Source organism: Cinclus cinclus, chromosome 2 (genome assembly GCF_963662255.1).
Source record: "Cinclus cinclus chromosome 2, bCinCin1.1, whole genome shotgun sequence".
NCBI lineage: Eukaryota > Metazoa > Chordata > Aves > Passeriformes > Cinclidae > Cinclus > Cinclus cinclus.
Window position 1 is genome coordinate 114527337 of NC_085047.1, and position 21770 is coordinate 114549106.

Below are 21770 nucleotides of genomic sequence, written 5' to 3' on the forward strand. Positions count from 1 at the left end.
GGGCTGGAAGCAACCCGGGATAGTGGAAGGTGTCCCTGCCCATGGCAGGGAGGGGGTGGAACTGGATGATGTTTGAGGTGTACCCTGACCCAAACCGTTCTGTGACTCTGTAACTTTGTTAAACTGTCTGTTTTTTTATCTGCTTTAATACTTCAGGGATGCAGTCACTGCATTGATGGTGGCCATTTATACTTAGGTTGAATTCTTAAAGTTTTTTATAAGTTACAATAATTTCTCTTTTTTAAGCTACTAATTTTTTAAGGTTGATTTAATTAATTTCCTTTTTAAAGTTATAGTAGTTACTGTTAGTTGTTTTCTCTCATAAAGGAGTAAACAAATGCTTTTTTTAAGCCTGGGGTAATTTTGATACATTTAGTCTGTTTTTCTCTCCATCCCTTCACTTTCTTCCATGTAAAATCAAAGTTTTATGCAGCTTAAATAATTTTTAATTGGGTACTGAGATTGTCATCTACAGTATAAAACTTTCTGCTAAGGCCTGCATAATAATGACTTGCTCACTCAAATCTCCAGATAGGAGAGGAATATTTGGTATCAGAATTACAAATACAGTTACAACTCAAGCAAAGCCTTGGAGGAATTCTGCTGATACTGTTTGGAAATGCTGTAGATTAGTAATTTATAAGTTAAGCTTTTATCTGCCAAGTCAAAACTGAATGATTTGTTTAGAATTCTTGTCCATTATGTCTGCTTTTGTGAAGGCTGATGCAGCAGCACAACCACTGAACTTGGAATTGTCCTACGACTGGCACCCTCCAGTCTGGATCACAGACACGGCTCTCCGAAGGTCCCCGTTTGTCCCTCAGATGGGGGACGAGGTAGGAGCATGGATTCACTCTCCCAATGCTTGTGATTAGTATAATTGCTAAATACAGGAAAACATTCACTGTCTGGGTTTGTTGGGGTGTTTCTTAGGTGATATATTTCCGACAAGGGCACGAAGCTTACATTGAAGCAGTGAGAAGAAATAACATTTATGAACTGAATCCACACAAGGAGCCTTGGAGAAAAGTGGTGCTTAGGGTAGGTCTGCACTGAAGGTCCTGTGGGTTTATAACAGTCTGTGACTGAAGAGTTTTGTTACTCTTGTTTGCAGAACATGGATTTGTGAGGTTACTGGTATTTCCCTATGGGGAAAGTATGTACAGTTATCAGGCTGTCTTCAGAATTTTCTGTGGGAAGCCGAATGAAATACCTGTGTTAAAATCCTAAAGCTGACACACTGCCTTCCACTGAAATCTTAAATCTAATGTCGGTCTTTTGCCTGTGGGTGCAGTTGGTTAATTCATGTTAAACTAATAGTTCTGTGCATGGTCCTTAAGATAAAACTTGCTGAAGCTGTTTGTTCTTACCTGTAGGATCAGGAATTGGTAAAAATTGTTGGAATTAGATATGAAATTGGTCCTCCCACGTTGTGTTGCCTCAAGCTTGCCTTTATAGATCATGCCACTGGGAAACACACAGACAAGTCATTTTCCATCAGGTATGTGCAGTTTTATCTTCCTGGAAAGTATTAAAGAAGACATTTCTGTTCTTCCCGAAGCCCTGAGGCACACGTGAGTGATGATTTATTTTTATTGTTTTTTTATGCAGATACCACGACATGCCAGATGTTATTGACTTCCTTATCTTACGTCAGTTCTACGACGAAGCCCGGCAGAGGAACTGGCAGGCCTGTAAGTGTTTGCTGAATGTTGGGCTGAACAGTTTTGAAATCACAAATGTGTCCTTGGCTAATTGCTGCATGTGCTGTATGTAGGGTCAGAGGGTTCTCCTGTAGGCAAGAGTCAGAAATGTGAACCTTGGAGGGACTGCAGTAAATGGAAATACAGTCACCAAAATACATAACCAGACTGTTCTGTTCCCTTTTTTATTTTAAAGCTAAATAACAGACTTGTATGTCAGTGGGTCTAGAACTTTAATTATGGAGAGAAATCAAGCAGTACATTTATCAGAAGTTTTTCTGATTGCCATTCTGATTGCAGCCACAGAGTTAAGTCCTTCTCTCAGCAATTATCTGTGTTTGCTACAGCCGACAGGTTCCGCTCCATTATTGATGATGCCTGGTGGTTTGGGACAGTGCTGGGTCAGGAACCTTATCAGCCTCAGTATCCAGATAGTCACTTCCAATGTTACAGTGTCAAGTGAGTACAAAAATCTTTTCTTTCCAATGTTAATTAGAGTGCCTTTGCTCTCCCACAGCTGCCTCATTGCTATGAGAATGTAGAAATCGTTCATTTAAATTATTTTACTCCTGGTATTGTCTTCTTAATGATTTTAAGTTGCTGCTGTAGCATGGTGTGGATATATAATGATTTGTGGCAACTTGTTAATGAGTAGTAAGAGGGTAAAAGTAGTCGTTGACCTCTTCACGTTTCCTGTACTGAGTAATTCTGGGTCCCTTCCACAAAGCAAGCAGTTGAGTTTTCTGTGAACATTAATTATTGCTCTGCACTGACAGTTGTTTTGGGGATGCTGAATGTCCTCTGTGGTTGCTGGCTTCAAGGTCTTTATGCCTCGAGTCTTCACACTTTTCTTTCACATTGGGCACCTTTTTCATATCAACAGAGGCCTTCACACCAAGGAGGGGAATGGTAAACAAAGATATCTCTGGACTTCAGTGTTCAGACTCCAGGGTATTGACCTTGTCCTACCCTGTCCAAGCTGTCTGGGATAGAATCACAGCATGGTTTGGGTTGGAAGAGACCTTAAAGATATATCTTGTTCCAACTCCTTGCCATGGGCAGGGACGCCTTCTGCTGTCCCAGGTTACTCAGAGCTCCAAACAGCCTGGCCTTGGACACTTCCAGGGATGAGGTAGCCACAGCTGCTTTGGGCAGCTTGTGTCAGGGCCTCACCACCCTCAGAGTCAAGAGTTCCTTCCTAGCATCTAATCTAACCCTTCCCTCCTACAGGCCATCCCTTAAGGCCATTCCCCTTTGTCCTTCACTCCATGCCCTTGTGAAGGTCCCTCCTCAGCCTTCTTGTCACCTCCTTTAGGCACTGAAAGGATAATTCTGGGATTTTGCTTGGTTTGGTTTCCCCCAGCAAGGGAGGACTGTAAGGAGAATAAAGAGTGAATATTCAGTATTTCCATCATTCCCAGAGATAGTTCCCATGTCTTATACAGTGCATTTAATAGTCACAGTTTCATTGTTGGAGCACTTCTTAATTGCTGTTTTGCTCAAAGGCTTTTGAACCTGTTGCTCACCACAAAGAAGGGAAGTTTTATAGCTAGCAGGCAATCCAGTGAGACTGCCAAAATTGTTACATGTTTTGCTTCCTTGACTTGTCTTCTCTCTGTGATTTTCCATGCTGGGAAGGTGGAAGTAACTCCCAGATTGAAGTTCTTACATGTTACCTTCCCTTCCACATTCCATCCATTCCATGTGTTTTGTTGTGTACCACAGATGTTCCTTGGAAGCAGGTTGAGGTGGGCTTTGGATTTTTCCTTGGCCAGTTCCAAATCAAGTTTCCAGTTCTGAACAAAAGCCTGGTGCAAATTTCCTGGGCTCCTTTCTCCTGTAAGACCTAAAGGATATTTCAGTATTTTAATGCACTAGCCTTTAACAGAAAATTCTAGAGCTGCTTTGAAGGAAAGCTTTATTCCTAAAGATCCCTTTCCAAAAGGACTTTATTCTACAGCTCTTCCAGAGCAGAATCCTAAGATCAGTGTATGAAAATATCTATAGTGTTTGGCAGCTGTATTTAGGTTTTGTGACCTGGTTGGGTCTGTTGCTCTTTTTGTCACACTTATTTCAATTTATCACTGTTGCTGTTGTATGGAAAATAAATGAACTGGAGATAATTTTCCACTTTTTTGTTATTTCATTGGCAAGAGAGTAATAGGTGTTTGTGTAGAAGCAGCTTGATTTATTAAGTTGCATTACCTGGATGATTGGAACTTAAGCAGAACTAAGTGAGGCTTAAGCTGTACTAAACTCTTGATGAAGTCTTAAGTGCAAAATTTTTAATTAATATATCCATTTGTGAATATCAACACAATTTGTGAAATACTGTACAGTAACTGGGGATGAAAACTGAACAGATCAACCTTTAGGACTATTAGTTCATAAAAATCAAACAGGCTGAGTGATCCAAGTTTTCCTAAGGTGTTGGGAAATCCAAAACAATGGAGAGCTGCTCTTGCCAGAACAGGGGTTTAGTTATAAAATACTCTGGGCATGATCATTTCAGTTTCCAGTTGGTTTGAAATAAATACAAGGAGGCATTAGACCAAATATCATGAGTTTATTAAGGCGTCAGAAGTAGACCCAGGAATTTGGAGAACTCTGACAGGAAACTGGTGGCAAAGCTGTAAAGCTCTGGAGGGAAATTGGTAACTGCAGACTGATCTGTTTGTTTCTGGTATGTGTTTGTAATAAAAAATAAAACTGGGAGCATAAGGATTAACCCCAGATAGGAAGGATGCAGCACTCCATCTATAATTCTGCGTCTCTGGATCAGTGAGGTGTGAAGCTGATTCAGTCAGACATTTTTTTACCTTGAAAATAGCAAAAATTATGGGTATTTTATGTGTTTTTAAAAAACACGCAAAAATCTGCCCTAATGTGGTGGGTTTTGGAGAGATCTCAGAGTTATGTTCTCACCTCATAGTTCAGTATCAGAGTGAATAGCCAGATTTATCAGTAACTTCAGTTTCTTCATTTTGTATTTGTTCTTTTTTTGTCTTAATGTCCTCTGCCCCATAAATTTTCATGCTGGCACATGAAATTCCTTATTTCCTTTTCTCCCTTAATCCACTTGCACAACTGCTGCTGTGATCAGCAAGAAAAATCCTCTCTTGTATTTTTCTCAAATCTCTCTGATGTTATCTCCCTTTTCCAAATGTGCAGCTTATTTTTCTTCTTCATCCTCTTGATACAAGCTCTGTAAAATTGATTTATGTGTTGGTTAAGTTCCATGCAGCCAAAATCAGGAGCACAATTTTAATCTGAAATTCATTATGAAGAATGTTTCCTTTTTGCTGATTGCAAGACAATGCTTTTGTTTATATCCATGTTTTTGCAGTGCATTTTGTCAACACGTACAAATAGCTGTAATTTAAGTGTGCTTATAGCTGAGATTTAAATATGCTTGGAGGGAACAATTCTGAGTCAAGATAACTTTAATTTTTTTTTTTTTTTTTTCCTTGGTGAATCAGATGGGACAATGGTGAAATTGAAAAGCTGAGCCCGTGGGACATGGAACCAGTCCCTGATAATGGTAGGTAGAAACCCTTGAATAAAACAGCTTCATGTGCTTCTCCCTCTTTCCAGTTCCTTTGTTTCAAGCAGGTCGTGGACCTGAGGGAGTTCCTCTCTTAAAGACAGTCTTGATTCAGATTTAGTAAAATAATTTGAATATACCTATTTTTTTTCCTTTTGCGTCTTCCAGAATAATTTTGAAAAAAATACTCCAATTGTGTGGCTCTGACTTAGGAAATAAAACCTGCTACTTCCAAATGTGAGGTTTCAAAAAAACATCTCAAGTTTCAAACTATGAATTTGTTGTAGTGTACTGTAATACAAGGGGGTGCAAGAAGAATATAAATAATTTCCAGTCAGCAAATCCTTACTGCACGTAGTTGAAAACCAACAATTTATAAAGTTTGCTGGTCAAATCCAGATTATTTGTAAATAAAAGAAGTGGCATTTGTGGTTTGTCTTAATATTTCATTTTTCCAGTACTTGTCAGTATCAGCTGGGAGGGGGGAGGAAAGTCTGGGAGATAGAGAGGAAGTAGTTACTGAATAAGCTGTCAAAAAGGTAATAAATTTAATTCAAAACTACAGAAAAACAGAATTTAAAGCATTCTATTTGTATCCATTCTGTGTAATTTTTTCCCTACAGCCTTAGCATAAAAACTCTACTTCAAGGCAAGAATTTTTTTGTCAGTTGTAAGCATGCAATTATTTAATAACTGAGTGCTCAACCATTTATCTTGTTCTCACTCTTTCCCCAATTTGTTCTTTAGTTGATCAACCTGAAGAATTAGGAGCAAGTGTCTCTGTGACCTTGGAAGAGGTGGAGAAGCTCCTGTACAAACCCCAGGAGGGAGAGTGGGGGATGAAGTCCCGTGATGAGGCCTGTGAACGGATTATCCGTGGGATTGATCAGCTCATGACTCTGGGTGAGTGTGAGCTGAGCTTCAGGTGGTTTTCTCCTGATGTTACATTTATAAACAGCCTGGAATATCCATGGCATCCTTTAAAAATTCCTTGTGATAAAGTACTTTAATGAGCAACTGTTTCTCTCTGCAGTTCTTCGTCTTTGTTCTGAGAACTTTATGATTTTAAACATCATTGGTTTTGTAACACCCAGCTCACTTGCCATGGACCTACAGGCTTTGAAATAGAATCCCAGAATGGCTTGAATTGGGAGAGACCTGAAAACCAGTCCAGTTCACCCATGGGCAGGGACACCTCCCACTGTCCCAGGCTGCTCCCAGCCCCAGTGTCCAACCTGGCCTTGGGCACTGCCAGGGATCCAGGGGCAGCCACAGCAAATCTGGGAATTCCATCCCAGCCCCTGCCCACCCTGCCAGGGAACAATTCCTAATTCCCAAAATCCCATCCAGCCCTGGCCTCTGGCAGTGGGAAGCCATTCCCTGTGTCCTGTCCCTCCAGCCCGTGGAAATCATCTGTGTTTCCTGTCAACTCCTTCAGGCACTTGAAAAATGAGGTCAAACAGTTGACTTTTGCTGTCGTTGCTGTTTTTAACCAGACATCTCAGCAGCCTTTGCTGGCCCAGTGGACCTGTGCACGTACCCCAAGTACTGCACGGTGATCGCCTATCCCACGGACCTCAACACCATCCGCACCCGGCTGGCCAACAGGTTCTACAGGTCAGTGCTGCCAGCCACAAACTCCCCTGGGGACTCTTCAGAATTACAGTAAAATAAAATTCACTCTTTCAAATCACCGAGTATTTAAAAACTCCCTGAAGTTACTTCAGTGCTGATGACAATTCAGATTTTGAAGTGCTGTCCTTCAATTACTTTGAACTTAAGGAAGGTTAAGGTCTCGCTGTTTTGAGAAAGGAGCTTAAACACAAGAGGTGAAATGTTAAATATTAGCAGCAGCATTTTAAATGATAAAAACTTACAGAAGAGAAAGAGGGAAGAGTATAATGATGACAGAGCTCTGGTTTGCTGGATGTGCTGGTCAGCCATAGCTTGAAAAGAAATTTAAGTATGTTCTTCATCTGGACTTGTGTTCAGTGTGTCTGTAAATACAGTGAAGATACATTAATGGTGATTTTCCTCCTGTATAAGATGGAAAAAATGTCTTGGGAAATAATTGGAAATTCTGTAGGTGAAGAACTGCAGACTTAGGGTATAAGGTATAAGGCTGGTGCTTCACAGGTAGTAGGTATTGGGAAAACGAGTCATAAAAATGAAATTACATGTTTGTGGCAGCTCATTTCTATCAAGTTGTCATCTCAATTTGTTGCAGTTTCTCAAATCTGTCGTTTTGCAGGGGGCACCGTTTTCAGTGGTCAGTTGGCCTCAAAGCAAGGTCTTTAAGGGAAGACAGAAAGGACCATCATAGCTGGGATGTCTTTAAAAATGTAATTGGACAAAGCTTTTGTCACTCCTTTTTAATTGCTTGTGCTATGTATTTATTTATTAAAAGTTCTTTCAGTATGACTCAACTTGTCTTCCATTTCTCAGGGTTTTGTAATAAGCAGCTTCTGATATTGCCAGAAGAGCTGTGATAATTTAGAGCAGTGATTACATTATGCTATTCCTTTTGAATAAGTCAAATGTAAGCTTTTTAAAAATGCTTGTGTTTTTAAAGATTCCAGGAATTCCACAGTCCTTGGAATGATTTCAGTGGTATTTTATGATTTAGGGGTAACAAATACTACTGCTTACTTGGCCAGCTGAATTAACTGAGTTTATATCACAAACTGTTTAAGGATGAATTATCAGTAATGAGTTGGGAAAGGAGTGATGAAAGATAGACATTGCTAGTTTTGCTTCCTTGGGTTTTCCATGTGAAGGAAAAGTTTGAGACTGCCCTAAAGAGAAATTAAAACAGAGGATATCTAAATCTAAGATGGAGAGGAAATCAGAGATAATTTTTGCTGTTTTTAAGCTTTTCTTTAGTATTAAAGGTGCAGTATTTTCTAATTTGAAGGAGAATTTCAGCATTGGTTTGGGAAGTCAGATACATTGAAAGCAATGCCAGAACCTTCAATGAGCCTGGGAGTGCTATTGCCAGAGCTGCAAAAAAAATCACCACCCAGCTCCTAAAGTTTATCAAGTAAGTGGCATTTTAATCTAAATACTGCTTGAATCCTTGAGCCTTTGAACAGTGCAGAGTAAAACCAGCTCAATATCCCTTTGTGGTGAGCCCTGCTTTGACTCTTTTCAATGTAAGGACAGGTGTATAATTCTGAGTGTAACCTTAAACACTGAAGTGTTTAGCTTCGGGGCATTTTTACCTTTTTCCCTGGTATTACAGTCCCAAAATGTCACTTGAGTATGTTAAGTGGCTCAGTGTGTAAAAAGTAACTTCTGTGCTGTCCTGTGTAGAAGTTCCTGCTGTAGCTTGTCTGACTTCATGGAAAAGTTAAAATAAATTGAGAGCTTTATTTTGAAATGAGTGTGGGCAGCCTTCCTGCAGCTGGGCAGGCCCCTTTCAGATCCCTAATCCTGAGTTTTATATTCTATTTAATACTCAGTTACTGTCTTCCCTTTCATATGGAGTACTTGGTTGTGCCTGAGGTTAATTTAGGAAATGACAGCTCTGCTTTTGCTATTCCAGTAACAGAGATTTAATTGCATTGCAGTGACCAGGATTGTACAAATATTTTTGAATTATGTAGCACAACAGATGATGAACAAGATTGTCATGATGCTGATCTGGTAAGTTGGGGTTTTTATGTGGAAAATTGCAGTAATTTATGATGGTAAGAATATTATTCTTCAAATACTGATAAAATTGCTGAGTTATTTACATAACTAATGTAAACATGGACTGTATTAGGAATTTTTATGGATGTTTTATGTCATTTATTATCAGTGAATTTCATTACTGGTAATATTTAGTTACTGAAGTTCAAAGCTGTTGGGTAACTTCTAATTGCAATTTCTGATGGTGGTTTTTCATTTTCTCAAACCACTGGAGATTGCAGACTCCAGCTCTTGTCCTTATCTAGGTTATTGTTTTCCAAGTCTCCCAGATGATGTGTTGTATTTTTTATGCTCATCCTTTGTCTTATTGAAAGAATTAAGAAGAAGATTGAATTTTACCACAGTCTCAAATCTGATGACACTTTTAGCCTCCATCACCTATTTTTCCCTACGTCACTTTTAAGATTAATTGATGTTATTCTCTGCAGGATGATGAAAAATGTGTTCCAAGAACATCATACAGAAGAAGAAAAGTGAGTTGGCCAATCTTTACCTTATAACCCAAATCAGGTGGAATTTTTTCTTGCTGTATTCCATTAATGCTTTTCCTAACTTGTTTTTTCCCCCCTCAAGGGACGGGGCTTAAAAAAAGGAAAAAACTTGAAAAGTGGCTATGATGAAAACTGTTGGAAGAAGCAGTGCATGGAACTGGTGAATTTAATTTTCCAGTGTGAGGATTCTGAACCCTTCAGGCAGCCAGTGGATTTGGACCAATATCCTGTAAGTTGATAACCTTAATTGATTGCTTTTTCTTGCTGTCGTACTGTGCCTTGTAAGGGAATTATTTTAGAAAAAAAAGTCTGTATTTTCTTAATTAAAACGAGCTTCTTGAAGATCTAAAATCTGTTTACTGAGCCTGAGCTATGAATTTGATTTTTTTTTTTCCCCTTCTCTTTTAGCTGTTCATGGTAATCTTTCTACCCCCTCAGTCTCTTTTTTCTCTAAAAACCCAGCAAACTTAATTTAAAGGGGGGGGAAAAAAACTTCTTTACAGCACATAACTTCTCCTGGTGATTCCACATTTTTAGTTTGAGTCTCATTTCAGGTTTAAAAAACATCTTGAGATTCTCCAAAAAAGCATGTTTTAGAGGAGAGAAAGAAAGATTGAGATGTTTTGATGGGGTTTGATTTGGGTTTTTTTTTTTTTTGTTTGGTCATTGTGTTTTGGGGATTTTTGGGCTTTTTTTTTTTTTTTAAACCAGATCTGTTGTTTCTCACAGTAAAATTCATGGGATAATGGAAAGATTTTAAATCAACCTCTCTCAGCAGAAGCATTGCTTTCTGCTGTGGTATTTCTTTCCACTGCTGTCAAAGATAATTTGTGTAATTTTAGCTGCTCCTAAATGAGAGATAAAATTCAAAAGTGGTTTTTTTTTTCCCTTATACTTTCACAGAAATCTTCTTTTATATGTTTGTTTATAGGATTACAGACATATTATAGACACTCCAATGGATTTTGGTACAGTGAAGGAAACTCTGGAAGCTGGGAATTATGACACTCCAATGGAACTGTGCAAAGATATCAGACTGATATTTAGTAATGCAAAATCTTATACTCCAAACAAAAAGTCAAAGGTAGCTGTTAATATCTGAGGGTTTATGAATGTCATAATGAAATTAAATTTTATTTTGCAATTTGTTTATCGGTACTTCTGATAAAGCTGCTGATTGGGTAGAGAGTGGAGAAAAATGGGACAAAAATATTTAATATGTTCATTTCCTGTTTATTTGGTGTTACACAGGACTCCTGTGCTTTTCCTATTGCTTTTCTGTGCAGTTTTTAATATTGCAAATATTAGTCTTGGATCAAAGGCTCTGTTTTTAATAGAAACCACTTCCTTACCTAGATTTACAGTATGACCTTGAGATTGTCAGCACTGTTTGAAGAGAAAATCAGAAGAATTGTTTCAGATTTCAAAAATGGGCAGAAACAGAATGAAAAGCTACGGAGAAACCAGAGGTACACGAGAAGATTTAATAATCAAAGCTCAGTGCAGCAGCCCACCAAAATGCTCAGGTAATCAAATTATGAAGGTATAAAGAGCTATCTCATCTAACTGATATTCATATTGACTCTCACATTTAGTCTGTAAAGAGGGGAACAATTGGGGTTTTTTAATGGTTTGCAACCCCAGTGACGGTTTTTATAATTTTCATACAGTAGGAAAAAAATGTTTTAAAATAGGCCTTTTTTTGTAGTATAAAACTGAGAAATACAAGGAGACAAAAAAGTAGAAAAGCTTTGGGTTTTTGGTTTTTTTGTTTGGTTTGTTTGTTTTTGGTTTTTTTTGTATTTGAATCAGAAAATCAGTATTTAACTAAAACAGTGGGGAATGAAACAAATGAAACAATGAAAAAAAAACAACTTGCTGGATATATTACAGAGATGCAAATCTACGTAAATTATGTGTTTTGTTACATACAGAATAAAATCAGTCCTGTGGAGTTTCTAGAAATTGTCACTTGCTGTCGCATTCAGTTGGGAGCCAGATTTGCCTTTTCTCTTTTGAAGGGAAACAAGCTTTTGACACAATTGCTGTTTGACATGATTAACTCCTGCTCTTAATTGGCATGTGGGACAAAATACAAAAGCTAAATGTGATAAATTACTGAAACTGAGCTTTTCCCTTCTGCTGCTGTCCAATCTTCCTTCTCTGGCAGGGAAAGGGTAGGACTAAGAGTTCTAATTTCAGGGACCAGGATAGGCAGAAATTGTCTTTTGAATCTCACTTGTGCTCATATCTGGAGAATTGTGTGTGACTGTTCAGTGGGGCACAGCAGAAGTGAGGTTTGGGATAACAAATTACACACCTTGTGCACCTGGGTCAATGTCTGAAAACCTGCAATGTAAGGAAAAAACTGACAAAACAGTTCTCTAGGTGAAAATAATGGACTGAGCAGGATGGCAGGTAGCACTCAGGCATGTGGAGGTAAGGAAGGATCAAATTAGTGAGGTTTTCTTTATTTTGAACTTTCTGGAAGGTTCCACCTGCTGTGTGTGTTGGGAACTCTGTTGTGGAATGTTTGCCTGTGCAGCATTTAGCTGAAGGCTTGTGTGCAGTTAACCAGAGGCTGGGAATCCAACAGGAATTGAGGCTGATGCTGCAGTGAAAATAAGAGAACAATAATTGTCTGCAGGACATCCACCATTTAATTGTGTTTCTCAGAATTTAATTTCAGCAGAGGAAGGTTGTCTCCTCTTGTATGACCTCCCTAGGAGTGCAGATTGTTATTTTAATGAAAGGACTTCCGTGTTTATCCTTGCCAGGGTTAAAACTGTCCCACACCACATTAGCTCGTAAAATGCCCTCTCAGAAATACAAAATGGTATTAAATGTTGTTAAAATGCATAATTGTCTTCCCTCTCCTAGTTTTATGACCTGTGTTGCTTTTACCACTTTCACTCTCACTAGAAATCTGAAGCAGAAACCAGTAAAGTCTCAGGCCAAACTTGAATCTGAGCAGGAAGATTCTTTACCTCAGCCTACCTCAAGCAGAGCTGCCTGTGTCACAAGCCATAAACCCAACGCTGCCTCCTACCAGCGGAGTTCCTCGGGAGAATCCTCGGATTCTGCCTGCCTGGCGTCCTTGGAGAGGAACGGGAAGGCCAGATCCACAACACTAACTAATTGTTCTGCTTTATCATCAGGTCAGAATTTAGATTTGCTGCATTTTGCATTCTGAGTTGTTAAATGAGCTTTGTGTTTTTAACGTGGAAGTTTTTTGCGCAAGGTTTAGGAGTTTTGTGTGATGCAGAGCTTTTTGTTTTACTGGATTCTGGATGCTTACGTTATTTGCAGTGATCGTATAAAAAGATTTGTGTACTATTTAAAATTATGTAGAATACAGTAAATTTATTCATGAAGAAATCTGTCAACAAGCATAGAGTATTTGATAATCATTGGTGTATAAAACGCAGGTTACATGCCCATAGATGTGTATGTATGTTATATGAAACATTTTATCCACAATTACCAAGTGACAGAAGTTCTCTGACACTTTAAAGCTTTCCTGTCTTTTCCACTACACCTGCCCTTCACAAAAATTCAGCTTGTTTCAAAGAACAAGAATGCAAGTTCTGGTGAAATCTGTTAGAAAATGTTCTGTGTTTTGGGGTTTTTCAAACATGCTTTTCCCTTACATCTGGTGTTTGAAAAGAGCAATTTTATTTTAATTGAAACTTAAATACAGGTTAAACTTCCTGTTACGGAGCACTATATGAATATGGATTTTGTTGGGGTATCAGTTTGATCCCTGTAAGACATTCAGACATGAGGATGCATTTTAAGTTAATGTGAGGAAATTCTGAAAGAATTCTGTAATCTGAAGATTCCAGGACCAGCAAGATGTACCTCTTCACTTGAAACTATTCAGAATTCTAACTGCCAATTGCTTTGTTTTTTTAACAGAGAGTGAAATAGAAGGTTCTGGGGTATCTTCATCTACTTCCTCTTCATCTTCATCCTCCTCAAGCAGCTCAGAAGACAGCAAGGGCTGTTCTGGGGCTCCTGTGTCCTCTCCCCTGCACAATGGGGTGTGCAGGAGGAACAGCAGTCGCAGGCTGACTCGGAACCGAGCTGCTCAGAGGAAGCAGACAGGTAGGGTGGCAGCAGTTTCTTGTGAACAGCAAGACCAAGTGCATGTTTTTATAGTTTTATATTTATACAGATAACTGAGTGCAGTCAGTGGTTTTTAAATGTATAAGATACTAATTTTTATTATTGGTGCTAATTTTGAAGCGCTCAAATACTACACTCAGCTTTTATTTAAAAGATTTTTTTCATGACTAGGGGAAGAGGGCAGAAACAGAGATCCTGGTGAGAGGGAATGACTTGAAACATATCTTAATTTAAAAAGCAGCAATTCATTAAGAAGTTTCAATTGTCACAAAACCGGAATAAATCTGAAATTTATGACAGCAAAAGCACCTGACTGTCATGGGAATATAGTTCATGCATCATGTCTGTGGGTTGAACCTGTCCCAATTTGACAAGACTTCAAAGCTGCTATTTCATATTTAAGATACTAATTCCTGTGTTCCTTTACAGGAACAATTCTTCAGGAGAACGGGAATACAAGGAAAACGGTCAGGAAAAAGTTGTATGGAAGTGACTCTGAAAATACTTCAGTGGTGACATCCGAGCCCCTCAGCAACAGCAAGGGCAGGCACAGGAAAACCCCACGCAGGAGCGCTGCAGTGGCTGCCAACAAGCTGAGGCTGATGAGTGATGTGGAGGAAGAGGTGTCGAGCTCAGAAAGCATCGGGATCTGCAGGAACAGGAAGCTGCCGCACCGGAATGCCTCCGCCGCCGCCAGGAGAATGCTGCTGGAGGGATCTGAGGATGAGGCAGGCCTGAAGTCTGAGAGTGACAAAGACATAGAAGAGCAGCTCACCAAGAGGAAAACGCTTTCTCAGACTGGCTGCTCTGCTCCACGAAGGAAATTCGTCAGCGAATCTGAGAACGGAAGCTCGGATTCTGAGCCCGACACGCAGACCGAGCAGAAGAGCTGGCAGAGCAATGGGCACAAACAGCTCCGGGGCCCTGTGTGCTCTGTGGCTCCCAAAGTGAAAAGTCCCACCTTAGACTTTTCAGAGGAGGACTCCAAAAGCCATAATTCTGAGGATGGGAGCAGCCAGAAGGTTTCTGAGCAGTCAACACCTGCACATCACAAGCCTGCAGTGAGCAATTCTGAGGATGAGTTGGACTCTGAGTCGGACAGGTGGAATGGCAGGAAAGTCTCTGGGCTGCAGCTGTCTCCTCCTTTTAAAAAAGCAAAAGTCTTGAGTGATTTAGAGGACACAGCAGAATCTGAAGCAGAAGCCAGAGAGGAGGAGGAGAGCTGTGTGTGGGAGAGCTTGGTGCCCACTAGGATTGTGAGGAGTTCCAAATCTGGAGCTGCCTCCAGTTTCCATCACTCCTCTGATTCGGACTCAGAGAGTGATTCCAATAACAGCAATTACTGTGAAACTTCTGCAAAAGCAAAGATGAGGAAGAGGAAAGGAAAAACAAAAATCATGAGAAAAGGTAACATTTTTAAGGTTAATTTCTCTATTTCTTAATAGTGAGTAGATGACAGAAAATCTCCAAGACAGCAGAGTGCTTTCTCTCTTTGTCCAGCTCTTTGTTTGGAGGATTTTGGTAACCAAAACCTTCTGGTTTGCAGTTCTGTTACCTTGCCTTAATTTTCTGTTGAGATTTTCTGTGCTACAGGAGATTTGCAACTATTATTTTCAGTTTGAAGTAACATTATTGATAGTTTTTCAAAATTAATTTGATGGAAAAGTGTTTAAATTAGTCTCACATCTGTGATGTGCACTGGAACCCAAAACTTCATTTGACTTTTGAGATTTTATTCTGTCAATGATGTGTAGAGTCCTTAACAGACAGGCACTTGTCAGAAGTAAGATCTGTATTCCACTTGTTTCAGAAAGTTAAATTATTTTAATTTTGGGTTTTATTCTGTAATTTTATCTGTCTCTCAGATCTCTGGCTGATCGTGATTTAGAGGGCTGGTTTGGCTTGGGGTTTTTTCCAGCTTATGAGAGTGATGCTGATGTTTATTAAACCAGTTCATGTACATTGTCCCTTCATGTAATCAGGGAATTGGTCCTGATATGGAATTTGAAAGTCTATTCAGAGGTTGGTGTTTGATGTAATCCTTCCAAGCCTGTCAGTGTGCTTTAAGAATCTTAAGGAAATTACTGTCTGTTGAGTCTGTCTTGACAGTTTTCCACAAGGAATATTTACTTGTTTTGTCCCAAGATCTTACATTCATTACATAAATAGGGGCATACTTGTACAGTTTCTATTTTTCAAATAAATACGAATTTTAAATATATATAACTGTAAGTATATATGTGTATATACACTCTGCTCAATTAACCAGCTAAACAATTTATGTGAAAGCTTTGCTTTATTTTTAAAATATATGTAATATAAATAGCATTTAATCTATTTTGATATGTAAAGCAGTCTTTATGTATTTCTGTAATGTATATTATATATAATATATATTGTAGATATGTAGTGTTTAGCATGGGATTATAGATCAGAAAAGATTAAAAGCAGTTATCAGATAAATTGTGCCAGTACCTCGTGGGCTGTAGTGCCCTCTGCAGCTGAGCTGGTTGGAGCTGAGACTGGATTTTCCTGCCCACTATTCCAGGTTTGGAGTTGGAGTTTTGGGTGCCTGAACTCCAGGACACCCTGAAGAACCTGACTTTCACATCTTTGTGTCTTTGAAAAGCTCTTCTGGTTTCTGGGGGTACTTGGTTTAATGCTCCCTCTTTCTGCCTGTGCCACCTGATTATACCTTTGCAGTTTTTAATTCTGGATGTTTAGTGGGGAATTTCAATACATTTTATTGTAGATTTGTTCCAATTTTAAGATATTGTGTACAAAGTATAATTTTAATATTCTGGCAGTGTTGAAGAAAAGGCTGAACTTCTTTAGTCTTTAGCCTTGTGTTCCAGCTACTTAATAATATTAGAGGACAGTGTATATGATCTAGCTCTTCTTTTTATTCTGTGAATTAATTCACTTTTATGCAGCATTTTACAGTGTGCAGCAGAAATATGTTCTGCTTTGGCCATAAAATCACACAATACAAGTAGTAGTATTCATGTATCATTTCTGGAAACTCTTCATAAGGAAAGGAAATCAAGTATCCTTTGAAAACATAAAAATCGGAATATACTGAAGTAGTACATAAAAGGATCTACATTTAAATAAGGACCAGATTTGGTATATGAAGAGGTTGCTAATACTGGTCCTCAAGCTGAACGTTGGAATTTATGTCTCATAATTTTTCCCTCTTTATTTTTTAAAATTTGCTTGAATAACTTTAGATATTTTTTTTTATTCATGTGTATTAGTTGTTTTATTTAGAAGGGAAACACTGATTTTTGTAGTATATGATTTACACATGGAATATTTGTTTTAAAACACAACATAAGCAAGTTCTGTATTAATAAAAAAAACACTGAATGGAAGAGTCACTGTTAGCAGCGATCTGAGTGTTAAAGTCACTAGAGAGCTGAAGGGTTTCAGTGTTCTCCACCTGAAATCATCTAAAATGTGAAACTTGAATCCACATGAAATATAATTTCTTTTCTAGGATAAAAATGTCTAAAATTTGTAATTAATGTTGCACATTTATCCTAGTAAGAAAATATAACTTTTAATGATACAGGTCTTAATACCATGACAGCAGTGGTTTGCTAAGTGAGGGAATTTGTAACTTCTGAGCTAATTAACAGGATGATGCTGAAGAAAGCTCTTTTGAGACCATGAAAAAGTTTGAAAGTGACAGTCTCAAGAGTTAAAAGAAGCCCTGGAATTCTGATGGTATTTTTAGTAAAGAATTGAGATGAATTGCATTAAACAGTTGAAATCAAAATAAAATTCAATATTTGTGTACTTCATTAAAAGCGGCAGAGTTCGGCCACAATAAACTAATAATTTCAAGGACGTAAGACATTAAAAAGAACTTTGAACTCTTTTCTTTTGTAGATCCAACATCAGAAGAGGCTGGCCAAAATGCCAAAGTGCTGCGGAGCAGGACGTGCATCATCAACTACAAGAAACACATCAAATTGTCCAGCCTGGGGGAGAAGAAGAACCCCCGCAGGTGTGCCACGCTGGCAGCCAGCAAGATCAAGATCATGAGCGATGCAAAGGAGGAGTTATCCAGCTCAGAAAGTGTTTACCCAGTCAGAAAGAGCCGCAAGCAGCTGCAGGGCAGCGTGTCCTCAGCCTGCAGGAAGAAGCTCTTCGACAGCTCGGAGGTGGAGGCCTGTTCCAAGTCGGAACACGAGAGCGAGCAGGTTTCTGGCAGGAAAAAGCCTTCCTGCCCCGAGTCTTCTGTTTCTAAGAGGAAATACATCATCGAGTCTGAGAATGAAAGGACTGAATCGGAGACAGAGACTCAGGAGCTGAGAGATAACCACGTGCAGCCACACAAACCCCTCTGTGCTGCAGCTCTGAATAATTTTGACTACGACTCCTCGGAGGAGAATTCCACAAACCACAGGGTAGAAAATGGGGGAAACTGGGGGATTTCTAGGCGGGCAGCTTCAGCCCACAACCATTGTACGAGTAACTCCGAAGAGGAGGTAGATTCTGACTCAGCTAAACTTGAAACTAAAAATACCAGAGTAGCAGCAAATAAAAAACCCAGAGCTTCTTTCAAGAGATTAAAACCGGTGGATGACTCCAAAGAAACAACGGAGTCCCAGACTGGGGGGAAGAAAGAGGAGAAAAGCTCCGTCTCCGAGGACGTGGAAGCGCCTGGGACCGCAGGAAGCTCCAAAGCCAACTTCACCCGTTTCTCCTCGGACTCTGGAACCGACGCCACCATCTGCAGCGACGCCACGGAAACCGGGAAGCGCAAGAGGAAATCCAAACCCGTCAGGAAAGAAACCATAAGCTACGACACGCTGAAGCCTTCCAGGAGGCCGCGGCGGAGGAAACGGCGGAAAGGCAGCCAGGAGCAGGACTCGGAGGAGCTGGAGTACGGCGAGTGCAGGCGGGTGCGGCGGCGCTCCAAGATCCGCACGCGCAACGGCGGCCGGCGCACCGTGCGCTACCACGACGGCGACGACGACGACAGAGCCCTCGAGGACGCCGGCTGCGAAACGTAACCTTAACACAGAAGGAAAGCCAGCCCATCTCTTTGGTTTTTTTTTTTTTCTCTTTATTTTTTTTTTTTTTTTTTTTTTGTTTCTGTTTTTTTGTTTTGTTTTGTTTTGTTGTTTTTTTTTTAATGTAATAGCACTAGAACTCCCGATGGGTGCTGGCTCTTCTTTGTCCTACATTTCAGGGAATATATTTATATTTTTCTATGAAAAAGTTATGAATGTGATTAGATGATGACTTTCTCCTTTTTCATATTTTGACTTGCACTTGCCTGCCCATGTAGCAGCATTTAGCACAGATGCCAAAATGTGCCTCATTATAGGGGCAATTTTTTGTCTTTACTGGTATTTTATTACATATAAACAAGAGTTAAAAAATGTTGAAACACTGCAAACAGGTTAATAGCAGTATGTTGAGTATTATTGTTATGGGTGCTGCAATGAAATACTACCTAGGTCATGCAACATTCAAGAAAAGATTTCAAACATCTCTAATTCTGTATGAAATCATCTACAGTAGTAACAGGCTTCTAAATAATAGTACACACTCTAAAAACCTGGTGGATGCAATCATTGCATCCAAAGAGGAATGAAAAGGCTGAAAACTTCACAGCTTGCTTCAATGCAGGTGTTAATGTTCTGTACTTGCATTGCTGATAAGCAGTTACCAGTGAAGAAGTTTATTTGCCAGTTCCAGAGGTGAACAGAGGGTTCTGCTGACAGGTAGTACATCATTAATGTGACTTCTATACTGTAAACTTAAAGATTATGAAATGCAGGTGAACTCTTGGGCCTAAAGGGTTTTTGTGTGTTTTCTTTATAAAATAGAAAAACAAACAAAACACTTGTTCTGTTTTCTTTATGCGTGGAAAGGTTGAGGTGCAGGATTCCGACATTCCAGACCTTTTTTTGCTACGTTTGTTGTTCCTCCATATTTGAAGTGTTTGAATGTTGGATTTCCCATTGATTAAACCTTACCCCTTTCTGAGCATTGCAGTATATCTCCTGTTTTCACAGTGTTCGAGGTGGCTCGTGTTGACAGGAAAGAAAATTTCTCCAGGAAAATACGTGGAAGTCCCTGGTTGAACACATATCAAGGACAAAAATACACAGTGGCTCTAAATTCTTAGTTTTCCCTGGAATTGTGCTGGTGAGAGCCCCACGATGGCTGCCCCCAGCCTGACATCAGGGAATCTCTGCTCCTTCCCCACTCCAGGGTTCCTCCTCTGCTCTGTAGCTTCCCTTTCTCACACTTAGGAAAACGTGCTCATTCCTGATTTTATCATTCAGTAGATGATGTGGTGGAATATCAGATTTATCCTCACCTTGCTCATTTGAACTGAAATAGCAAGGTTGGGAATTGATTTTTCCAGCAGTGAGATCTGGAAGGGTTTGGGGGTAAAAAAAATTAAGTGCAGCTGCACAATCTGGTGAATAATGACAGAACTCCTTGTACACATGGAAATGCATCATGGAAAAAAAAAACCTCAGGCATCAGTGAGAGCCACTTCTCCAACACCCTCACTGACATTGTCTGCATTTACTATCACTTTTGCTATCCCAGATACTATCTCAGCATAGAGAAGTAGTCTTTTTCTCTTACTTAAAACTTACATGCGATGTCCAAAAATAATTTAAAGCGTTCTTGCCCCAGAAGTTTTATTTAGATCATAGCCTTTAATAGGATGCAGCAGAATTTTGTAAATCCAGGCTAAATGTTTATCTGGATTCTTTATTTGGTTTCTTGAAATACAAACACGGTTGTGTTTAGTGATGAAACTTGAAGGTGGTTTTGTGTTTTCTTTGAAGAGCAAACTTTGTTGGAAGGTAGTAAGTCCACGTTTTTTTATATTTTCCATAAACTTCATTGTTTAGCAGCTGCTTATTCTCAGTGTTCTCTGGAGTACAGCCTCCAGTTTGGGAATAATGGAACTGAACATCAGAGTTTTTATTAATTTTCAGTTGGAACAGCTAAAATTTGGCTGGTAGGTTTGTGTTCCTAATCTAGGTTTAGATTGACAAAGCTGGTTTTCCTTCAGGTGCTGTATTCTGTCGCTGCACACACAGGTTCATGGCCACCCCTGAAAGCTGGAGAAGGTTCTGTCCTCTGGAGCTGTAGATCCCAGAGGGAATCACTGCCTTGGGAACCCCAACACTTCTGTTTTCTAAGCAAAGCATGTGCTGGTCTGTCTTTCCTAATTTGATACCCATAGACAGTGGGAAGAGAAATTATTAAACAAGAAAGGTATTTTTGAGTCTTTCACCCTTGAAGAGTTTATTTATTTTTAATTTATTAAAGGAGCATCCCATTCTTACAGAATTGGGTGCCCTTTCACCTTCCTTTAAGTGAGCCTTTTTGGTTTGGTCTAGGTGTACTCAGGGAAGTAAAGTAGTAGACCTTTAAAAGTAGGATCTTTTTTTAATGTGACTTGTGGGGGGCAGGGGGTGTTTTGGTTTGTTTTAAAGCAGAACCCGAGTCTGTGATGGTGATCAGGCAGCATGAACAGAGGGAGACATTAAAGTGCAGGACAGAATCATAAAGGAATCAGATTGTTTCATGTTAAAGGCTTTGATGATGTACATGTGTTAGTGGACCAAAGTAAAGCTGTACATACACCTGGAATGGCGCTGTGCTCTTATTTGGCTCAACCAGGGCCGGTCCTGCCCTTGGGTCACACCAGCCCCGTGGAGCTCCAGGCTGGGCAGAGGGGCTGGAAAGGCTGGCAAAGCCCTGGGGGTGCTGGTGACAGGGGCTGGACACGAGCCCAGGGGTGCCCAGGTGGGCAAGAGGCCACTGGCAGCTGGGCTGGATGAGGAATTGTGTGTCCAGCAGGAGCAGGGCAGGGATTGTCCCTCTGTGCTGGCACTGAGAGACCCTCGAGGGCTGTGTCCAGCTGTGGCTCCTGCAGGAGAGCCCTGGAGGGGCTGGAGCGTGTCCAGGGCAGGGAACGGAGCTGGGGAAGGGGCTGGAGCCCCAGGAGGGGCTGAGGGAGCTGGGAAAGGGGCTGAGCCTGGAGAAAAGGAGGCTCAGGGGGGACCTTGTGGCTCTGCACAACTCCCTGACAGGACGGGCAGGGAGGGGGGGTCGGGCTCTGCTCCAGGGAACAGGGACAGGACCAAACCGCACCGAGCTCAGGCAGGGGAGATTTAAATGGGGTATTTGGATGTCTTTCTTCACTGAAACAATGGCTAA

At 40.1% G+C, this 21770-nt stretch overlaps 1 protein-coding gene across 1 annotated transcript in view; it reads left to right on the forward strand.

The window, feature by feature from the left end:
- BRWD1 (bromodomain and WD repeat domain containing 1) overlaps positions 1-21099 on the forward strand; it is a 43126-nt gene extending 22027 nt beyond the window's left edge. The window contains exons 24-41 of the mRNA XM_062488185.1: positions 720-836; positions 934-1041; positions 1377-1501; positions 1612-1694; positions 2051-2162; positions 5183-5244; positions 5995-6150; positions 6744-6864; positions 8162-8287; positions 8817-8892; positions 9369-9413; positions 9514-9660; positions 10363-10515; positions 10788-10957; positions 12354-12589; positions 13350-13538; positions 13989-14966; positions 17454-21099. Coding sequence (XP_062344169.1) covers positions 720-836; positions 934-1041; positions 1377-1501; positions 1612-1694; positions 2051-2162; positions 5183-5244; positions 5995-6150; positions 6744-6864; positions 8162-8287; positions 8817-8892; positions 9369-9413; positions 9514-9660; positions 10363-10515; positions 10788-10957; positions 12354-12589; positions 13350-13538; positions 13989-14966; positions 17454-18583 — 4134 coding nt within the window. The 3' untranslated portion in view covers positions 18584-21099. The remainder of the gene's footprint in view (positions 1-719; positions 837-933; positions 1042-1376; positions 1502-1611; positions 1695-2050; positions 2163-5182; positions 5245-5994; positions 6151-6743; positions 6865-8161; positions 8288-8816; positions 8893-9368; positions 9414-9513; positions 9661-10362; positions 10516-10787; positions 10958-12353; positions 12590-13349; positions 13539-13988; positions 14967-17453) is intronic.
- The last annotated feature ends 671 nt before the right edge of the window (positions 21100-21770 follow it).